This window comes from Nelumbo nucifera, chromosome 3 (genome assembly GCF_055504915.1).
Source record: "Nelumbo nucifera cultivar China Antique chromosome 3, China Antique-T2T, whole genome shotgun sequence".
NCBI lineage: Eukaryota > Viridiplantae > Streptophyta > Magnoliopsida > Proteales > Nelumbonaceae > Nelumbo > Nelumbo nucifera.
In genome coordinates, this window is record NC_142651.1 from 53988959 (window position 1) to 54006425 (window position 17467).

Genomic DNA, 17467 nt, shown 5'->3' on the forward strand with positions numbered 1-17467 from the left:
TTTAAGTCCAATTCTTAGGGTTGGGCCTGGGTTGAGCTTAAACCCGGCCCAGCCTATCCCACTTGCACCCCTAATCACAACTGCCATAATTGGTTCGACCGATCCGGTTCTATCAGGTAAACCCGATCCATTGACAGCTCTACCTTCCATTAACCCGACCATCACAATCGTCCTGAAGACTTCTGATTGGAAAAAGGACAGCCATTTTCGGGTACAAATGCATTTCACTAACAAGCTCCGGACTCAACAAAAAGTACTATTTTCTGCAACAACCGTCTCAAGCACAGCAAATATTGTTTGTCAACATTGCCACGTGGCAACTTGCCAGCCATAGCCGCGTAGTAAATTTCAAACAGGGCCCACCATATTTTTCTGGTCCCACTGGTTTTCAACTTTGTTTCAGCCAAAATCTCTCGCCTCTTTCACACCGCTGAATGAAAATTCTGAGCATCACTCCTTAATAACTTACACAGGCCTTAACAGTTGAACTGTAAAAGGAGAAAGAAACGCTATAGACACAAAAGAGAAAGAGGTCTTGGAGCTTTGGATTCCTAGTTAATAAATCAAGGAAATCAAAAGAGGCATTTCTTTTGCAGGAATTGGAGGAGAGATGGGTGGTGGTGGTGTTGATGTTGGGTGGGCTCGGTGTCTGCTTTTCTGGAGCAAAAGGTAAGTCCTTTGAGAGTAATTTGATCCCTTTTGGTTGCTCTAAAAAGATCATATAATGCGTATGTTTTTTTTTTTTTCCTTGAATTTAGGTTCCAAAATCATTTTAATGAAGTTGCTTTGAAGGAAATTGTTACTTGGGAATGTTGAGTTTGTCTGGGTTTGGAGGAAATTTTGTGGGCTTCTAGGTTTCTCTGTATGTAATGTTTCATTATCTGAAGGCTTTAGTGTGTTTCTCTGGTTATTATGAGTATGGCCTACAAGGATTTGAAGGATTGAATTTCGATATTTTTTGTAGCTTTCTTAACTGACACTGTAGAAATGTTGGTCGGTTTCTTTCTTTTCCGCTTTCGAAGGTAGTTTGCAGTTGCAGTCCTCAATTCTGGATTTTAGGGTTTTGTGTTTGAGCTTTTATATGAAAGAAAATAAAAAAATGGAGTTATGGGTTTTATTTCTTAGTGGCTGCATTGGGAACCTGCTCTTTGCAGTTTTCTTTCCTTCTTTCTTTAATTACACTTATGGTTTAATTTGAATTCGAACTGATTTGGTGACCAAAGCTAGTTTTTCTTCATGCTGGATAGAAACATACTTGAATTTTTTCCTTTCTTCTTTTTTTTCGAAGAATTCGCTGGTTGGGGATGTTAGATTTTGTCAATCCTAGTACCAACCAATGTGCTTAGACTGTTGATACAGAATTCTAATATTTTTCTTTTGTGTGTGATGCTGTTGCAAAGACCTTTATGTGTAGTGGAACAGTATGAGAGCAAAGAAATGGATGAAACGGCTAAGAATTTGTACTGAACTGAGGTTGGGGAAGATAATGAAGTGCCTTTGTTCCGGAGAGCAGTTAAGAGCAGATGAAATGGTTCCTTCTTCCGAGTCCCTGGCAACAAGGGACTATTCAGCAAGTGGGTATTCTTCTAAAGCAGGTGAAAGTGAGCAGAAGCCAGATACTGGAAACATTGAAGAAGCTGAATCATCTCTCCGTGAAAGTGGTTGCCTGAATTATGAGGTTGGTTTCTCTAACTCCCTGGCTTCGAGGCTCTGCTACTGTGCTACACTTTTTGGCTTTGGTCTCTTGTACATGGATGCTTGCCTTTCGTAATGATTTGTAACCAACTCTGATATTTGAGAATTGCATGGGAGCATAGTTGCCTGTTAACCAACAAGGTATGCAGTAAGGTTCAGCTTGGAGTACTTCTGCAAGAAAGTTTTCTTCTCATAAAGGTGATGCCATGGATTTATGATGAATATCTGTGCCTGCTTATATCATTGACAACAGATTCCCTTGGCCACAGCATCATGCCAAACAGGAGCTTTTTTTAAGCAATGAGGATTTGTATCATGTGAAACTTTAGATGACATTTCTTTCTTCAAATGGGACATTGTGGATTATTTTTCTTTCCATGATTCATTTAACCAGTTAAATTATTAATTGACTAACCTTATATCTTGGCTGAATTCACTTTTTCTAATAATTCATTCACATAGATGGTTTCTTATACTGGCCTCTTTCCTTCACTGATGCACTATTATTACAGAGACAAAATTCACAGTGGGCATGAATTTGTTAATGAGGTTGTTAGGTCTTTAATTCTTCAGCATAAATTTTTATTAGAAAAGAGAATATACAAGAAAGAAGAAATTTAAGACTACTCTGTGATACAAAAACTGAAAGTTTCTCTCAGTCAGAAGGAGACTATTCAAAACCCAAAAATCTAGGCATTACTGTCTAAAAAGTCTAAGCTTGATTGATGCCTTCTCCTAGCCAACTCTGCAACATCATTTCCAATAGATGATTCTATAGATATTGATAGGTTAATTATTTTTAAAAGAAAGGCCATCCCACAGGAACTTTGATCCCTTTCTTTGTTGTCAATATGATAGAAATATGCCAGTTGTCAAAGTTTTAAGTTTCTTTTATTGTTATTATGTGTTATGGGCAATTTTCTTCATCATTCAATCAATAAGTGGTTTGCTCAAAGCTTTATGGTTGTAAACTTCAGAGACCTTTACAATATTGTAGGAAGCAAGAGCATTGCTAGGAAGGCTCGAGTATCAAAGAGGAAATGTCCAAGCTGCACTTCATGTATTTGAAGGAATAGACATTGCTGCTGTGACACAAAGGATAAAATTCTCCATTGCTCAAAGAAAAGAGCGCCGAAGGCGTCATTCCCAAAGTGATGTTTCTCCACCCATGCCCATGCATGCTGTCAGTTTGCTATTTGAAGCAATTTTTCTGAAAGCAAAATCATTGCAGGACCTTGGAAGGTTTCAAGGTAGTCTTTGTTATAAAATCATAACCTGCTTTATGTATTCTGATCCATTTTTGGGTTTATTTGCCTTCTATGTTCTCCTTCCCATTTTCAATATATTGTTATGTTTTTCAGTTATGATTTCCTTGACCTGCATAAAGAAGTTTTTTTTTTTTTTTCTAATTTCTTTCCATTTGAGAAAGGATCTTATTCTAGTCTGTTTTGCTTTTTAAAGTTAAACAATTTTATACACTGACTTCCATGTTTACCTTGAGTTTTGCGTATGTAAGAATCCATATTTTTCAAACCAGCTCACCAATAAGTTTTCATGAAGTAATTTTCATTTTAATCCTGAGGTTTGGTCATTGAACTGGTAACACTTGTAGGTATTGGTTTTTCAGCCAACCCAGAAATTTTGTATCTATGGATTATGGACATCAGTTTAAAGGAAAATATTAGAATCATAACTTCTACAGTTCTACCAACTGTTAGATCTTTCAAAGAAGAAAGCTTCCAAGTTATGATACCTACTTTCTTAACTAGCATTGCATGACCAATCTTTTTCCAATTTTTCTTTCTTTTGCAGAAGCTGCTCAATCATGCAAAATTATTCTGGACACTGTTGAATCTGCATTACCCGAAGGCTTTCCTGAAAACATGGGTACTGACTGTAAATTGCAAGAGACTCTAAACAGGGCTGTTGAGCTACTTCCAGAATTATGGAAACTTGCTGGCTTTCCTCATGAAGCTATTTTGTCATATAGGCATGCCCTCCTTCATCATTGGAGCCTTGATGCAGAGACCACTGCAAAGATACAGAAAGACTTTGCCATTTTTCTTCTCTATGGTGGTTATGATGCAAGCCCCCCAGATCTTCGTTCCCAAATGGAAGGTTCCTTTGTACCAAGGAACAATATAGAAGAGGCCATTCTTTTGTTATTCATCCTATTAAGAAAATTTGCTCTTAAAAGGATTGAGTGGGATCCATCAATTATGGACCACCTATCATTTGCTCTCTCTGTGTCAGGAGAACTAAGAGCCTTGGCCAATCAGATTGAGGAATCGCTTCCTGGGAGTATGGATAGGAAAGAAAGATATTACACCCTAGCTCTGTGTTACCATGCTGAAGGTGAAAATGTGGTTGCTCTGAATCTACTGAGGAAACTGTTGACTAGCAGAGAGAATCCAAATTCCATGGCAGCATTATTACTAGCTTCAAAGATTTGCGTGGAAAACCTTAACCTGCCTCAGGAAGGAGAAGCTTTTGCTTGTAGAGCAATTGCTCCCCTGCAGGGGGAATGCAATCAGATGGGAAGTGTCACCAATTACTTACTAGGTGTCTCACTATCAGCTCAGGCCAGATCATCTGGATCTGATTATGATAGGAGCATAAGACAGGCCAAGGCACTTGAAGCCCTAGAAGCTGCTGAGAAAGAAATGAGAGAAAGAGAACCTAGAGTTATATTCTATCTGAGCTTAGAAAACGCTGAGCAGAGAAAGTTAGATGTTGCACTTAATTATGCAAAGCAGTTGCTGAAATTGGAAGCTGGATCTAATGTTAAAGGGTGGATCCTGTTGGCTCGCATATTATCTGCTCAAAAACGGTTTGGGGATGCTGAGACTATCATCAATGCTGCTCTTGATCAGACTGGGAGGTGGGATCAGGGAGAGTTGTTACGGACAAAGGCTAAACTTCAGATTGCACAGGGCCAGTTAAAGAATGCTGTTGAGACCTATACCCATCTTCTGGCTGTTCTTCAAGTTCAGAGTAAAAGCTTTGGAGTTTCCAAGAAGCTTCTGAAGGTGTGTTCCATTTGAATTGTCTCCTATAGACAACAGCATGAGAAATGGGGAACTTATACTAATGCAATTGAGTCAGTGTTTAACCAGAAAGCAACATGTTTTACTTACTGTGAGTGATACCATTGTCAGCTAATTTGGATGTTCAGAACAAAAATGTTAACATTTAAGGATTTTAGATACAATTTTTTCATTCTCTCTCTTTCTCTTTATGGACTGCATGACATTTCTACACGATCTTTTGTCCTTTTATGGAAACTTATACTATATTCAAAATTTCTGCTATAGCCTTAGTTCACTCAAAATGTTTTTTTTATTGAATACTTGACAGAAAAACAGAGATCGTGATAGAAGTTTGGAAATGGAAACATGGCATGATCTGGCTCATGTCTACATAAGCTTGTCACAGTGGCGGGATGCTGAAGTTTGCCTTTCCAAATCCAAAGCAATCAATCCCCATTCTGCCTCTAGATGGCATACCACAGGTATCTTTTATAGTTATCTTATCTTGGAATGGACTTTCTACTTTAAGGACCTCATAGTTGTCTTTTATATGTTTACTATCAATTAAGATATAAAATCAGCACAAAATAAATGGAAGGAATCAAGCTTTTATGGAATTTTTTTAACCTATTTTAGTATTTATTTTCTATAGGAAAATTTAGCTTTGGGAGATATAATGTTATGTCAAATGAATGGTTTGTATTCTTTATGAACATTCAGAGGCAAGAGAGTGCTATAAGTATGTCTATTCCTTGTATTATGACAGAGTGCATGTACTCCATTTACTCTCTGTCAGTTGTTTTGTAGGAAATTAGAACCATATTTTATGGTTGCTGTAGAGAAGATGGGCCGAATGGCTCATAGGCTGTTATTCTATGTTATTTATGTTCTTTTCTGTAATGGGCCTTATTCTGGGCCCATCCTCTTCTATGCTATGTTTTTTTGTAATTTCTTGCCCAACCAAGGGCCTCCCTTTAATTATTCAAAAATTAACTTAATGAAATAGTGTTAGAGTGTTAGAGGGAGAGTTAGTTCGAACCTCTCATTCTCTAACCTTCTTTGCCGCCAGCTCTCTCTTCATCTTCTACCAATCTTTTCAGCTGTTTTACTTCTTTTGATTTTTCCATCTAATCCTATACAGTTCCATACTTTGAAGGGCTGTTTTTCAACTTGGTATCAAAGCAGGCCTGAACTTGGCGTGGCTCTCATGTGGGTATAGTCCAGCCGACTACATGAGGGTGTTCTAAGGCTAGAAGTTTCAACTTGTTCGCCTGATTCTTGGAGGTCATTGGAGGGTGCCCAAGACTCTAATCACTTGGAGAGTGGTTCGGTGACCAGGAAGAATCAGAGAGGACTATTCGGCCTGATTTGGAGCTCAAATCAGAGATTGATAAGACTATAAGTTGCATTCAGTTATCCTTGGGTTATATTTCTGGTTTTCGGGACTGTTGAAGTGTTCGAAACCCTTTTAAATTTGTTCAGTTGTTCGGCTGTGGTTAACTTGATTTAACTCAGAGATTTCTGGGTTGTTTTCTTACCCTGTTGGACTGTCAAGTTGCCGAAACCTCTTTGGACTCAGTGGTGCAAGTTCTTACTTCAGTTTAGTTGCTTCTTGGACCTATACGGACTGCTCCTGAGGTGGTTCTTACTTGGTGACAGTGGGGTATTCTCTGCTGCATACACAGTGTTCGTAAAAAGGCCCCTTTAATTACTGCGGATTGTGTTTTGCTCTCTTTAGGGCACTTATTGTTGGGAACCTAGAATTCCTAACTAGAAAGGTACTCCAATCGGGTACACAGTGTTTGGAGGTCTGTCGGTTACCTCTTGAAGGCTGGATCAAGCCATCTTCTTCTTGAAAGAGCTGTTACCGAGCTTGGTTCTCATGGCTGTCGGGTGTGAGTTGGCCTTGTGAGTTGCTGTGTTTGAGGCTGATTTAACCCAATATGAGTTCATCCACATTCAGTACACTAGTAGAAGTAGATTGAAACCCTATTTGAAGCATTTACATGATAGACTCCTTAGATATTGAGAGTAAGAATGTTGCTGAATATGGACATGCTTTGGGAACCCCAACTGATTCTTTGTTGATTGTGACCACGGTTAAACTGGATGGAACCAACTATCTGGCATGGTCACAATCTATGAAAATTTATATATGTAGTAGAGGAAAGTGGGGGTTTATCTCCGGGAGCAAGAAGGCTACCCTAGTGGATGATTCCTCTTATGAGAAATGGATTCAAGAGAATTACATCGTTATTGGGTGGCTTGTGAATTCAATGCAGCCACAGATTAGTCAACATTATCTATGGATGAACTCAGCAAAGGAAATCTGGGATAGTGTTGCAAAAACCTATTCCCAGAAACTAAATGTAGCCAAAGCCTATAAATTGAGAAGTGATGTGAAGAATTTGAGATAGGGGGAGAAATCCCTTGCGATATACTTCTCAACCTTGAAGTTTTTGTGGCAAGAAATTGATCTAATAGAAGCTGTAACTTGAGACACTACCAATGATGCAGAAACCTACAGGAAATTAGTTGAAAGAAACAGGGTGTTTGAGTTCCTAATTGGACTAAACCCAGAATATGACATTACAAAACAAAATATTTTATCCAAGGAAATTGTCTTATTATCACAAGCGTATGTTTTGGTTAGTAGTGAAGAAAGCAGAAGTTTGGTACAGGTTCAAAGGGTTGGCACTAGTGATCACTTTGCAAATATGGGGGTTAAACCCAAAGGAGTTGTGGGGGCTCCTAGTGGCTCTAGAAAGAAAGAAGCTATATGTGAATACTGCAAGAAGCCAAAGCACACCAAAGACAAGTGCTGGGAATTACATCCCGGTCTTGTTCCTATTCGATTCCAGAAGAAACATGATAGTAGAAGGACAGGGAGTGCAAATGTAGCCATTGGTCCAGATACTGAAGTTGAGTCTGCCTGTGCACAATTGGCGGCCATGAAAGTTGAGTATGAAAAGTTTGGAAAGATGATCAGTCATCTCGAAGGTGTAACTTCATCTTCCAACCTTTCAGGAAGTTCATCCACTTCTGCATTTGCTCACTCAGGTATAAGAGCTTCTGCTAATCATGCAACCACTTCAGGTAATCTTAAGACCCCTTGAGATTCCAGAATGGAGGGATGCCATGAAATCTGAAATGGATGCCCTACACAAAAATGACACTTGGGAAGTGGTGGATTTGCCTAAAGGGAAGGATCCAGTTGGTTGCAAGTGGGTATTTACCATTAAATATCAGGCTGATGGGACCATTGAGAGGTACAAGGCCAGGCTAGTTGCAAAAGGCTACACACAGACGTATGGGATTGATTATCTGGAGACCTTTGCACCTGTTGCTAAGATGACATCTGTGAGGGTTCTCTTATCTCTGGCAGCTCACTTTGATTGGCCCCTTTATCAATTGGATGTAAAGAATGCATTTCTGAATGGTGACTTACATGAGGAGGTTTATATGTCTCTTCCTCCAGGAATGTATGGAAATGATATGCAAGGAAAAGTATGCAGATTGAACAAATCCTTTTATGGCCTCAAACAGACTCCTAGAGCATGGTTTGAGAGATTTAGAACAACACTTGTTAACTTCGGCTATGTTCAGACACAGTCTGATCATACTCTTTTTGTGAAGAGCAGTGGATCTCTAGCAGTATATCTCATTGTGTATGTTGACGATATTGTTGTGATTGGTAATGATGCTTCAGGAATTCATGCTCTTAAGTCTTTCCTCCGTACAAAATTTGAGATTAAGGACCTGGGGGAGTTGAGATACTTCCTTGGCATAGAAGTTGCTAGATCCAAGGATGGGATCCTTATCTCCCAAAGGAAGTTTGTCCTTGACTTGCTTTCTGAAACTAGGAAGATGGGTGCTAGACCAATTGCTACTCCTATTGATATGAGTCACAAACTTTCTGCTTCAGATGGGACGTTGTTAGAAGACAAAGGGGTCTTTCAGGGACTTCTTGGGAAAGTCCTGTACCTGTGCATGACTCGGCCAGATATTGCATATGCTGTCAGTTGTATTAGCCAGTTCATGCATGCTCCCAGAGATACTCATATGGCAGCCGCAAAACGAATTCTGTGTTATTTGAAAGGCTCTTCGGGAAAGGGAATTTTGTTTGCCAAGCATGGTCATATGAAACTTGAAGCTTATATTGATGTTGGCTGGGCTGGAAACATTGATGATAGAAGATCTACTTCAGGGTATTGCAGTTTGGTGGCTGGTAATGTTGTTTCTTGGAGGAGTAAGAAACAATCAGTTGTGGCTCGATCCTCAGCAGAAGCAGAATACAGGGCCATGGCACATGGAGTCTCTGAACTGTTGTGGCTTCTTGACAGTGTAGCCGGCCAGAGATAAGTGGAAGAGGAGAGAAGAGAAGAGAAGAAGAAGAGAAGAGAAGATAGGAGAGAAGAGAGAAGGTTTGCAATGTAACAGTACTGGCGGCGCCAGTGTTTATTTTACTATATATAGGGCGACAGAAATAACAAGGGAAAAGACCCTTGTGCCCCTGAGTACAATAACAGACATAACAGAAATAAAAAAACACTTTAATTAGCCAAACAGGCCCTAACATCTGCAACTAAGTTATTTTAACATTATTCCAACACTCCCCCTCAAGTTGGAGCGTAGATGTCAATCATGCCCAACTTGTCACACAAATCTTTGTGCCACACATGATGAAGACCTTTGGTGAAGATATCTGCAAGTTGCTCTTCCGAGCTGACATATGGTGTGCACACTTCTCCACTTTCAAGTTTCTCTCTGATAAAATGCTTGTCCACTTCAATGTGTTTTGTCCTATCATGCAGAACTGGATTAGCAGCAATATTGATGGCAACTTTATTGTCACAGTAGAGTGACGTAGGATTGCTTACTGCGAAACCCAGTTCACCTAACAGATTTCTTATCCACATGATTTCCGCAACCCCATGAGCCATCGCTCTATACTCTGCTTTAACACTGGATCTAGCCACCACACTTTGTTTTTTGCTTCTCCATGTGACAAGGTTTCCTCCTACAAAGGCACAATAACCACTGGTAGACTTTCGGTCATTGACTGCTCCTGCCCAATCTACATCAGTATATACTTCCACTTTTAAGTGATTGTGTTTCTGGAATAACAAACCAGCTCCAAGAAACTTCTTGAGATATCTCAAGATCCTCTCTGCAACCTCAAAGTGAGTTGTCCTCGGGCTGTGCATGAATTGACTAAGGACACCCACTGCATAGGCAATATCAGGCCTGGTCATAGACAAATACAAAAGTCTCCCCACGAGTCTCTGGAACATCTTTACATCTTTCAAAAACTCTCCCTGACTGTCTCCTAGATGGTGATTAGGTTCAATAGGTGAATTAGATGGTTTTACCCCCAACTTGCCTGTATCTTCTAGTAGATCTAGTACATACTTCCGTTGGGAAATAAAGATGCCCTTGTGAGAGCGGGCAACTTCAATTCCAAGAAAGTATCGTAAGGGGCCTAGATCCTTCACCTCAAATTTAGTGGCTAATAATTTTTTTAGTCTCTGGATTTCAGCCTCCCAATCTCCTGTGATCACTATGTCATCCACATACACAATAAGAGCTGCAATTTTACCTTCACCTCTTTTTACAAACAGGGTATGATCTGACTGGCATTGTTTGAATCCCATCTGTTGGACTGCTAAATGGAACTTACTAAACCAAGTCCGAGGTGATTGTTTCAACCCATATAGGGACTTTTTTAACCTGCACACCTTTTGTTCACTGCCTTTGGCACAGAACCCTGGGGGTTGGGTCATGTACACCTCCTCTTCCAAGTCACCATTCAAGAAGGCATTCTTGATGTCCAATTGGTGAAGATCCCAGTCAAGATTTGCTGCCAAGGAAAGGAGAATCCAGATGGAGTTCATCTTCGCTACTGGAGCAAAAGTCTCTGCATAGTCCACTCCATATACCTGTGTGAAGCCTCTTGCTACCAGTCTAGCCTTGTACCTTTCAACAGTTCCACCAGCTTTGTGTTTCACTGTGAACACCCACTTGCACCCCATTGGTTCCTTCCCCTCAGGAAGATCTACCAATTCCCACGTACCATTTTTGTGTAAGGCATCAATTTCTTCCTGCATTGCACCTGTCCATTCAGGTTTTGACAAAGCTTCTGCCACGGTCTTAGGGATGGGGACACTATCCACAGAAGAGAGAAAGGCACGGTTCGAAGGTGAAACATACTCATAGGACACAAAGTTAGAGATATGATGATTAGTGGTACAAGATCTAACACCCTTTCTCTTAGCAATAGGAATATTAAGATCATTGGGGACAGGTGAATCAACATTTAAAGGAGCAATGGGAGCAAGTGTACCTGGTTGATGAGACAGATCTGCCTCGGGTGAATCCAATGATGTTGGTTGCATAGTGTTCGGCTCCACGGCTCTTGAACTCTGTTGGCTCTTATGGCGACGATGAAAAACCCGGAACGGAGGAGGATCGGGTAAAGGAGGTAGTTGAATCTGAGTCGTCGCCTGTTTCTCCTCAACCCTACTCTCCCCCTGAGGAGAAACCGAGAAGAACGGTTGACTCTCAAAGAATGAGACATCAATGGAAACATAGTACTTGCGGGCAATGGAATCATAGCAACGATACCCCTTTTGGGATGAAGGATAACCAAGAAAAACACAAGGAATAGCCCGAGGGTCAAGTTTACCACAAGTAGGTGACAAGTTGTGGACAAAACAACGACACCCAAAAACACGCATCGGAATGGTGGAAAGCGGGGGCTGTAGGGAACAAGAGCTGATGTGGGGCCTTATACTCTAGTAGCCGAGAGGGCATGCGATTGATGATATATGTCGCACACAATATTGCATCCATCCAGAACTGTTTTGGCACATTCATATGAATCAACAAGCCACGAGCAACTTCGAGAAAGTGACGGTTTTTTCGTTCAGCCACACCATTTTGTTGGGGTGTCCTGGCACAAGAGCTTCGCTGAAGTGACCCACTCGAAGAAAAGAACTTTGTGAGATCACTATGGAAATATTCCTTTGCATTGTCCGACTGGAAAATATGAATTTCCGTTTGGAACTGAGTGAACACCATGCGTTGAAAATCTTTCACATTTTGTGGCACTTCATCTCGAGATCGCATAGGGTAAATCCAAGTGTATCGAGAATAATCATCAATCAAAGTAACAAAATACTTATAGCCAGCCGCAGTAGGTAGAGTAACAGGGCCCCAAACATCAGAATAAACAATATGAAATGGAAATTCAGATCTTTTATTTCTTAAAGGTAAAGAACTTCTACAATGCTTACTCAACTGACAAGTTTGACACTATAACTGACTCACTGACAAGGACTCAAACAACTTTGGGAACATAACTTTTAACGACTCAAAAGAAAGATGACCTAAACGACTATGCCATAAATAGGCCTGACTCTCACTCGACAAACTTGTGGACTCAGTCGCCACTAGACCAGCATTATTCTCCAACACGTAGAGACCATCCAACATGCTTCCTCTACCAATCGTCTTCCCCGAGGTCAAATCCTGAAACACACATGAAGACGGAAAAAAGGTGACTGAGCAGTTCAAAGAGAGTAATACTACTAATGGACAGCAAATTAATAGGTAATTTCGGAACATGCAGGACATTAGGAAGAGTAAGGCCAAGTGGGAGAGATATGGTGCCTCGGCCAGCTATGGTAGAAAAAGAACCATCAGCCAGTCTTACCTTATCTCTCCCAGAGAGAAGGTTATATGTTTGGAACAAATTTGACTTACCGGTCATGTGATTTGAGGCTCCGGAGTCAATAATCCAAGGTGAATCAGTAGTATGAGATGACACATGGAAAGCTGTGGCATTACCTGATGTAGACGCAAATGAGGTAGGAGTAGGCCCAGAATCCACCTGGCGGAGAGTCCTACCATACAATTCCAAATGTTCACGGAAGGAGTTGATAATATCTCCCATAGGGTCAGAACCGGGATGTCTCTCCTGAGTTACGGAAGGACTAGTCTCTGTCGATGCCATATTAGCTGAGTTATACCTTTTTTGATTCTGCTGGCCTGGTTTCTTGCCCTGATCCAGTGCTGACTTCTTACCCAAATTCTGTGCCCATTTAGGTTTTCCATGGAGATCCCAGCATGTATCTTTAGTGTGTCGTGTCTTCTGGCAGTGAGTGCACCAAAGCTTGCTTTTATCTTCTGATTTTTTCTGAGTGTCACCCCTTTTAAAGCCACCTCCAACATTTGTATCTGAATTTCCCCGGACCGCTAGGGCAACTAACTCCCCTTCTACACCATTCATCACACTTCTTCTGCTTTCTTCTGACTGCACCAAGGCATACACCTCCTGGACTGATGGCAAGTCTTTACTACCCAAGATCTGTACCCTGATGGACTCATATGACGAATTCAGCCCTAGGAGGAAGGCAAACACGCGTTGCTATGATACAAGTGACTTGTAGGCCTTTGTATCTTCATCACACTTCCAATTCACATTCTGATAGTGATCAAGTTCTTTCCATATTGATGTCAAATCAGAATAGTACATCGAGAGACTCCTCTCCCCCTGCTTGCAAGTAGAAGATTCAGCTTGTAGTTGATATATCTTGGCATAGTGTCTCTGTTCTGAATAAGTGGACTTCGCTTGTTCCCATATCTCACAAGCAGTTTCAGCCCACATAAAAGTCTTCCTTACTTGTGGCAGCATTGAAACCAAGAGCCAAGACATCACCATATTGTTCTCTTGGTTCCACCTATCATGCTCAGCACTTCCATACTTCGGTTCCTTTACTCTCCCATTGTTGTATCCTATTCGCCCCCTAGCAGTGATGTAGAGTTTTATCCCCCTAGACCGCTCAAGGTAATTCAGACCATCAAAGGGAATGACAGCCATGGGAAAGCTCATATCCATTCCCCCACTCACTCCATTGTGGCTCCCTGAGATCTCTGAAGTAGCAGAATTCTCAGTCGACATGGTCAAGCAGTTAATCAGTCCCACACACCGGACTTAGGACCCCTCCTTATTCCACAAAACAATGCTCCACTCAGTTCACACCCACACATTCGGGTTTACCAACCAGATTGAGCACAAACAGTACCAAATTCCGGACAAAAACTGAGGTAATATTCGGCAGATTTCAGACCTGTATAGTTTTATCAGTCCCCACCTACCAGAATTCCAGAATGTCTAACAGCCACTAATCAGCAGGAGAGATCCTTCTTACTTATAGTCAACTCAAACCATTGAGAAGACAGGTCAGCATTGACCTACAGTTGTCTTAACACATGAACAGGATCACACGATCCAAGAAAACTAAGGTTACACAGGTTCGACAGCATTCAGCCGCCCCAGATTCATAGGGTTTTCACTCGGCACATGACCAAGGAGGGTAAAGAAGAGAAAAAAATAGGAAGAACTATACCAGTCGTAGCTATTCTGTAGTCCAGAATCAGATTTCTTTTCTACTAGTCTGTTCGATCTGTTTTGGGTTGATCGATCTGCTCTCTTTTAATCAGCATTCCCACTCTGATACCATCTTGACAGTGTAGCCAGCCAGAGATAAGTGGAAGAGGAGAGAAGAGAAGAGAGGAGAGAAGAGAGAAGGTTTGCAATGTAACAGTACTGGCGGCGCCAGTGTTTATTTTACTATATATAGGGCGACAGAAATAACAAGGGAAAAGACCCTTGTGCCCCTGAGTACAATAACAGACATAACAGAAATAAAAAAACACTTTAATTAGCCAAACAGGCCCTAACATCTGCAACTAAGTTATTTTAATATTATTCCAACATGGCTAAAATCATTGATGGAGGAACTTGGGATTGAGCATGACAAGCCAATGATGTTGTATTGTGATAATCAGACCGCCATCAACATTGCCCACAACCCAGTACAACATGATAGAACTAAGCATATTGAGGTTGATAGACACTTTATTCGAGAAAGAGTCTCTTCGGGTGAAGTGTGTCTTCCCTTCATCACTTCTGAAGGACAGTTGGCAGATTTTCTCACCAAGGGCATTCCCAAGGCAAGGCTTCAGCATGACATTGGCAAGCTGGGCATGATTAACATCTATGCTCATCTTGAGGGGGAGTGTAGAGAAGATGGGCCGAATGGCCCTTAGGCTGTTATTCTATGTTATATTTATGTTCTTTTCTGTAATGGGCCTTATTCTAGGCTCATCCTCTTCTATGTTATGTTTTTTGTAATTTCTTGCCCAACCAAGGGCCTCCCTTGTAATTATTCAAAAATCAACTTAATGAAATAGTGTTAGTGTTAGAGGGAGAGTTAGTTCGAACCTCTCATTCTCTAACCCTCTTTGCCGCTAGCTCTCTCTTCATCTTCTACCAATCTTTTCAGTTGTTTTACTTCTTTTGATTTTTCCATCTAATCCTATACAGTCCCATACTTCAAAGGGTTGTTTTTCAACTGTTGCTAATGGAGCATAACCACATATGAACCCGATATCTAAATAACCATAACCAGGAAATCTGGACTGAAAGTGTATCTGATTTGATGTTCTGCTTTGCAATGTGACAAAGCAATGATATACTGTTGAGACACAAATAAAGGGAATACAAGTTTACAAGAAAAGGTCACGTCAGCCTTTAAAGAATGTAACTAACAGCCAACCACTAGAACAAACTAACTAACAAATTGGACAAGTGGAGGGGCGGGTATAATAGAATTGTAACAGCAGTATATAAATAAGGAAAGGAAGCTAGGAGGGGTGTTGAGACACAAATAAAGGGAATATAAGTGTATAAGAAAAGGCCACGTCAGCCTTTAAAGAATATAACTAACAGCCAACCACTAGAACAAACTAAATAACAAACTAGACAAGTGGACTGGACAAGTGGAGAGGCTGGTACAACAGAATTAACAGCCAACCACTAGAACAAACTAAATAACAAACTAGACAAGTGGACTGGACAAGTGGAGAGGCTGGTATAACAGAATTGTAACAGCAGTGTTATAACAAAATGGATTATTAAATTGGGAATACAACCTCTCTTCCTCTCTCTCTCTCTCTTTCTCTCTCTCTCTCATTCTGGAGGCAGGCTCCCTCGAAAGAGTCCCTGAGTTAGGCAGTTCCTAACAAGTTGGTATCAGAGCCAAGATGCCAAACACAAGATCATCAGCAATGGAGAACAGAGTCAATTACATGGAAGGAGAAATGCAAAGAATATCAGCCGATGTCAAAGAAATCAAAGAAAGCTTTGCATCCTTGTTGGAAAGACTGGTGCCTGTGCAAATTCAGGAAGAACGCAGTGACACCAGTCATCGAAGTGGATCAAGAACCGTAAGAATCAAATTTCCCATCTTCACAGGAGGAGATCCCACTTCCTGGCTTTTGCGAACAGAAAGATACTTCGATTACAACGACACACAAGGCCCTGATTGTGTTCCACTAGCCTCTGCACACCTGGAAGGAGAGGCGATCGTCTGGTACCAATGGTACCGGCGATGACATCCAAGGGCCACATGGGCCGACTTCACCGACGCCTTAACCATGCGATTTGGGGTCTCAGCCTTTGAGAATTATGACGAAAGCCTCGCTAAGCTACGACAGACCGGCTCCGTCCAAGATTATCAAATGGCGTTTAAAAGATTGGCAGTGCGTGTGCAAGGCTGGCCAGAAAACGCACTTGTCGGCAGTTTTGTTGGAGGACTTAAGGAGGAATTGCGGCTGGAGGTAAAAGCCATGCAGCCCACCACCGTTTTTGAAGCAGCAGTAATAGCCCGATTACATGAAGACAAAATAAACCGGGCAAGAAGGATCAGCCAGCCCCTGGGAGCTGCGATCAGACCTGGTGTAACCAACCAAGAACCTGGAATCTTGGGTAAACCAGAGCCCAGATCAGGAGTACGAATCACAGGCAAGGATGCCAGCTCTGGTTCAGGCCCCGGTTCAGCCAAGAGGTTAATCTGGGCTGAGATGCAAGCCCGATGAGAAAAGGGCCTTTGCTACGCATGTGGAGACAAGTTCGGGCCGGGCCATCGTTGTAAGGTCCCACAAGTTTTCTTCCTGCAACCTGAAACTGAATATGTCGAGCAATCAGCCGACATTGAGGAGCCAAGGGATGACCAAGAATGGGTACCAGGGACAAAGGAATACCCGGAAGTATCCCTGCAAGCCTTGACCGGTCTTGCTTCTTCTCAAACGATGCGAGTAACCGGACTGATACAGGGGCGCCATGTATCGGTTCTGATAGACAGTGGCAGCACCCTCAATTTCATCACCCAAACCTTGGTCAGGCAACTAGGGGTTCCAGTCCAACCATGTGCAGCCTTTCGGGTGCACGTAGCTAATGGGAGCAACCTGGTATGTGACAGTACGTGCACAGAATTAAAGATAAGGATACAAGGACATGAGTTTGAGGTGGATCTGCACCCCCTGGAAATCAGTGGAGCAGATGTAGTTCTCAGAGTCCAATGGTTAAGGCAACTAGGGCCGGTGATATGTGATTGGACCCGCCTCACCATGGATTTCCAAATGGGCAGCTCACAGGTGCATATTCAAGGGCAGCTGTCCAAGGGTCCAGGACCTATTAGCCTCGCCTCCCTAAGGAAACAAGCAGTAGACCCAGCCCACATCATTTTAATGCAGATAGACTCCCACAAGAACGGCCTCATTCTAGCCCAAGAAAGCAGATCCGAAGAGGGCCGCACACAACTACAGCAGCTACATCAGAAGTTCTCAGGGATCTTCCAAGAACCCAAGGAATAGATTTCAGGTGGATACGCAAAGGG

The 17467-nt window shown here is 41.7% G+C and overlaps 1 protein-coding gene across 2 annotated transcripts in view; it reads left to right on the top strand.

Annotated features, from left to right (window-relative positions):
- Window positions 1–425: 425 nt before the first annotated feature.
- Window positions 426–17467, top strand: part of LOC104600935 (protein NPGR2-like) — a 29633-nt gene continuing 12591 nt past the window's right edge. The window contains exons 1-5 of one of the 2 annotated variants that reach the window (XM_010264106.3): window positions 426–669; window positions 1401–1678; window positions 2693–2945; window positions 3508–4724; window positions 5053–5206. In XM_010264106.3, coding sequence (XP_010262408.1) covers window positions 1424–1678; window positions 2693–2945; window positions 3508–4724; window positions 5053–5206 — 1879 coding nt within the window. In that variant the 5' untranslated portion in view covers window positions 426–669; window positions 1401–1423. Of the gene's footprint in view, window positions 670–836; window positions 1023–1400; window positions 1679–2692; window positions 2946–3507; window positions 4725–5052; window positions 5207–17467 lie in introns of those variants that run through there. The other variant, XM_019198368.2, reaches the window with a different exon arrangement.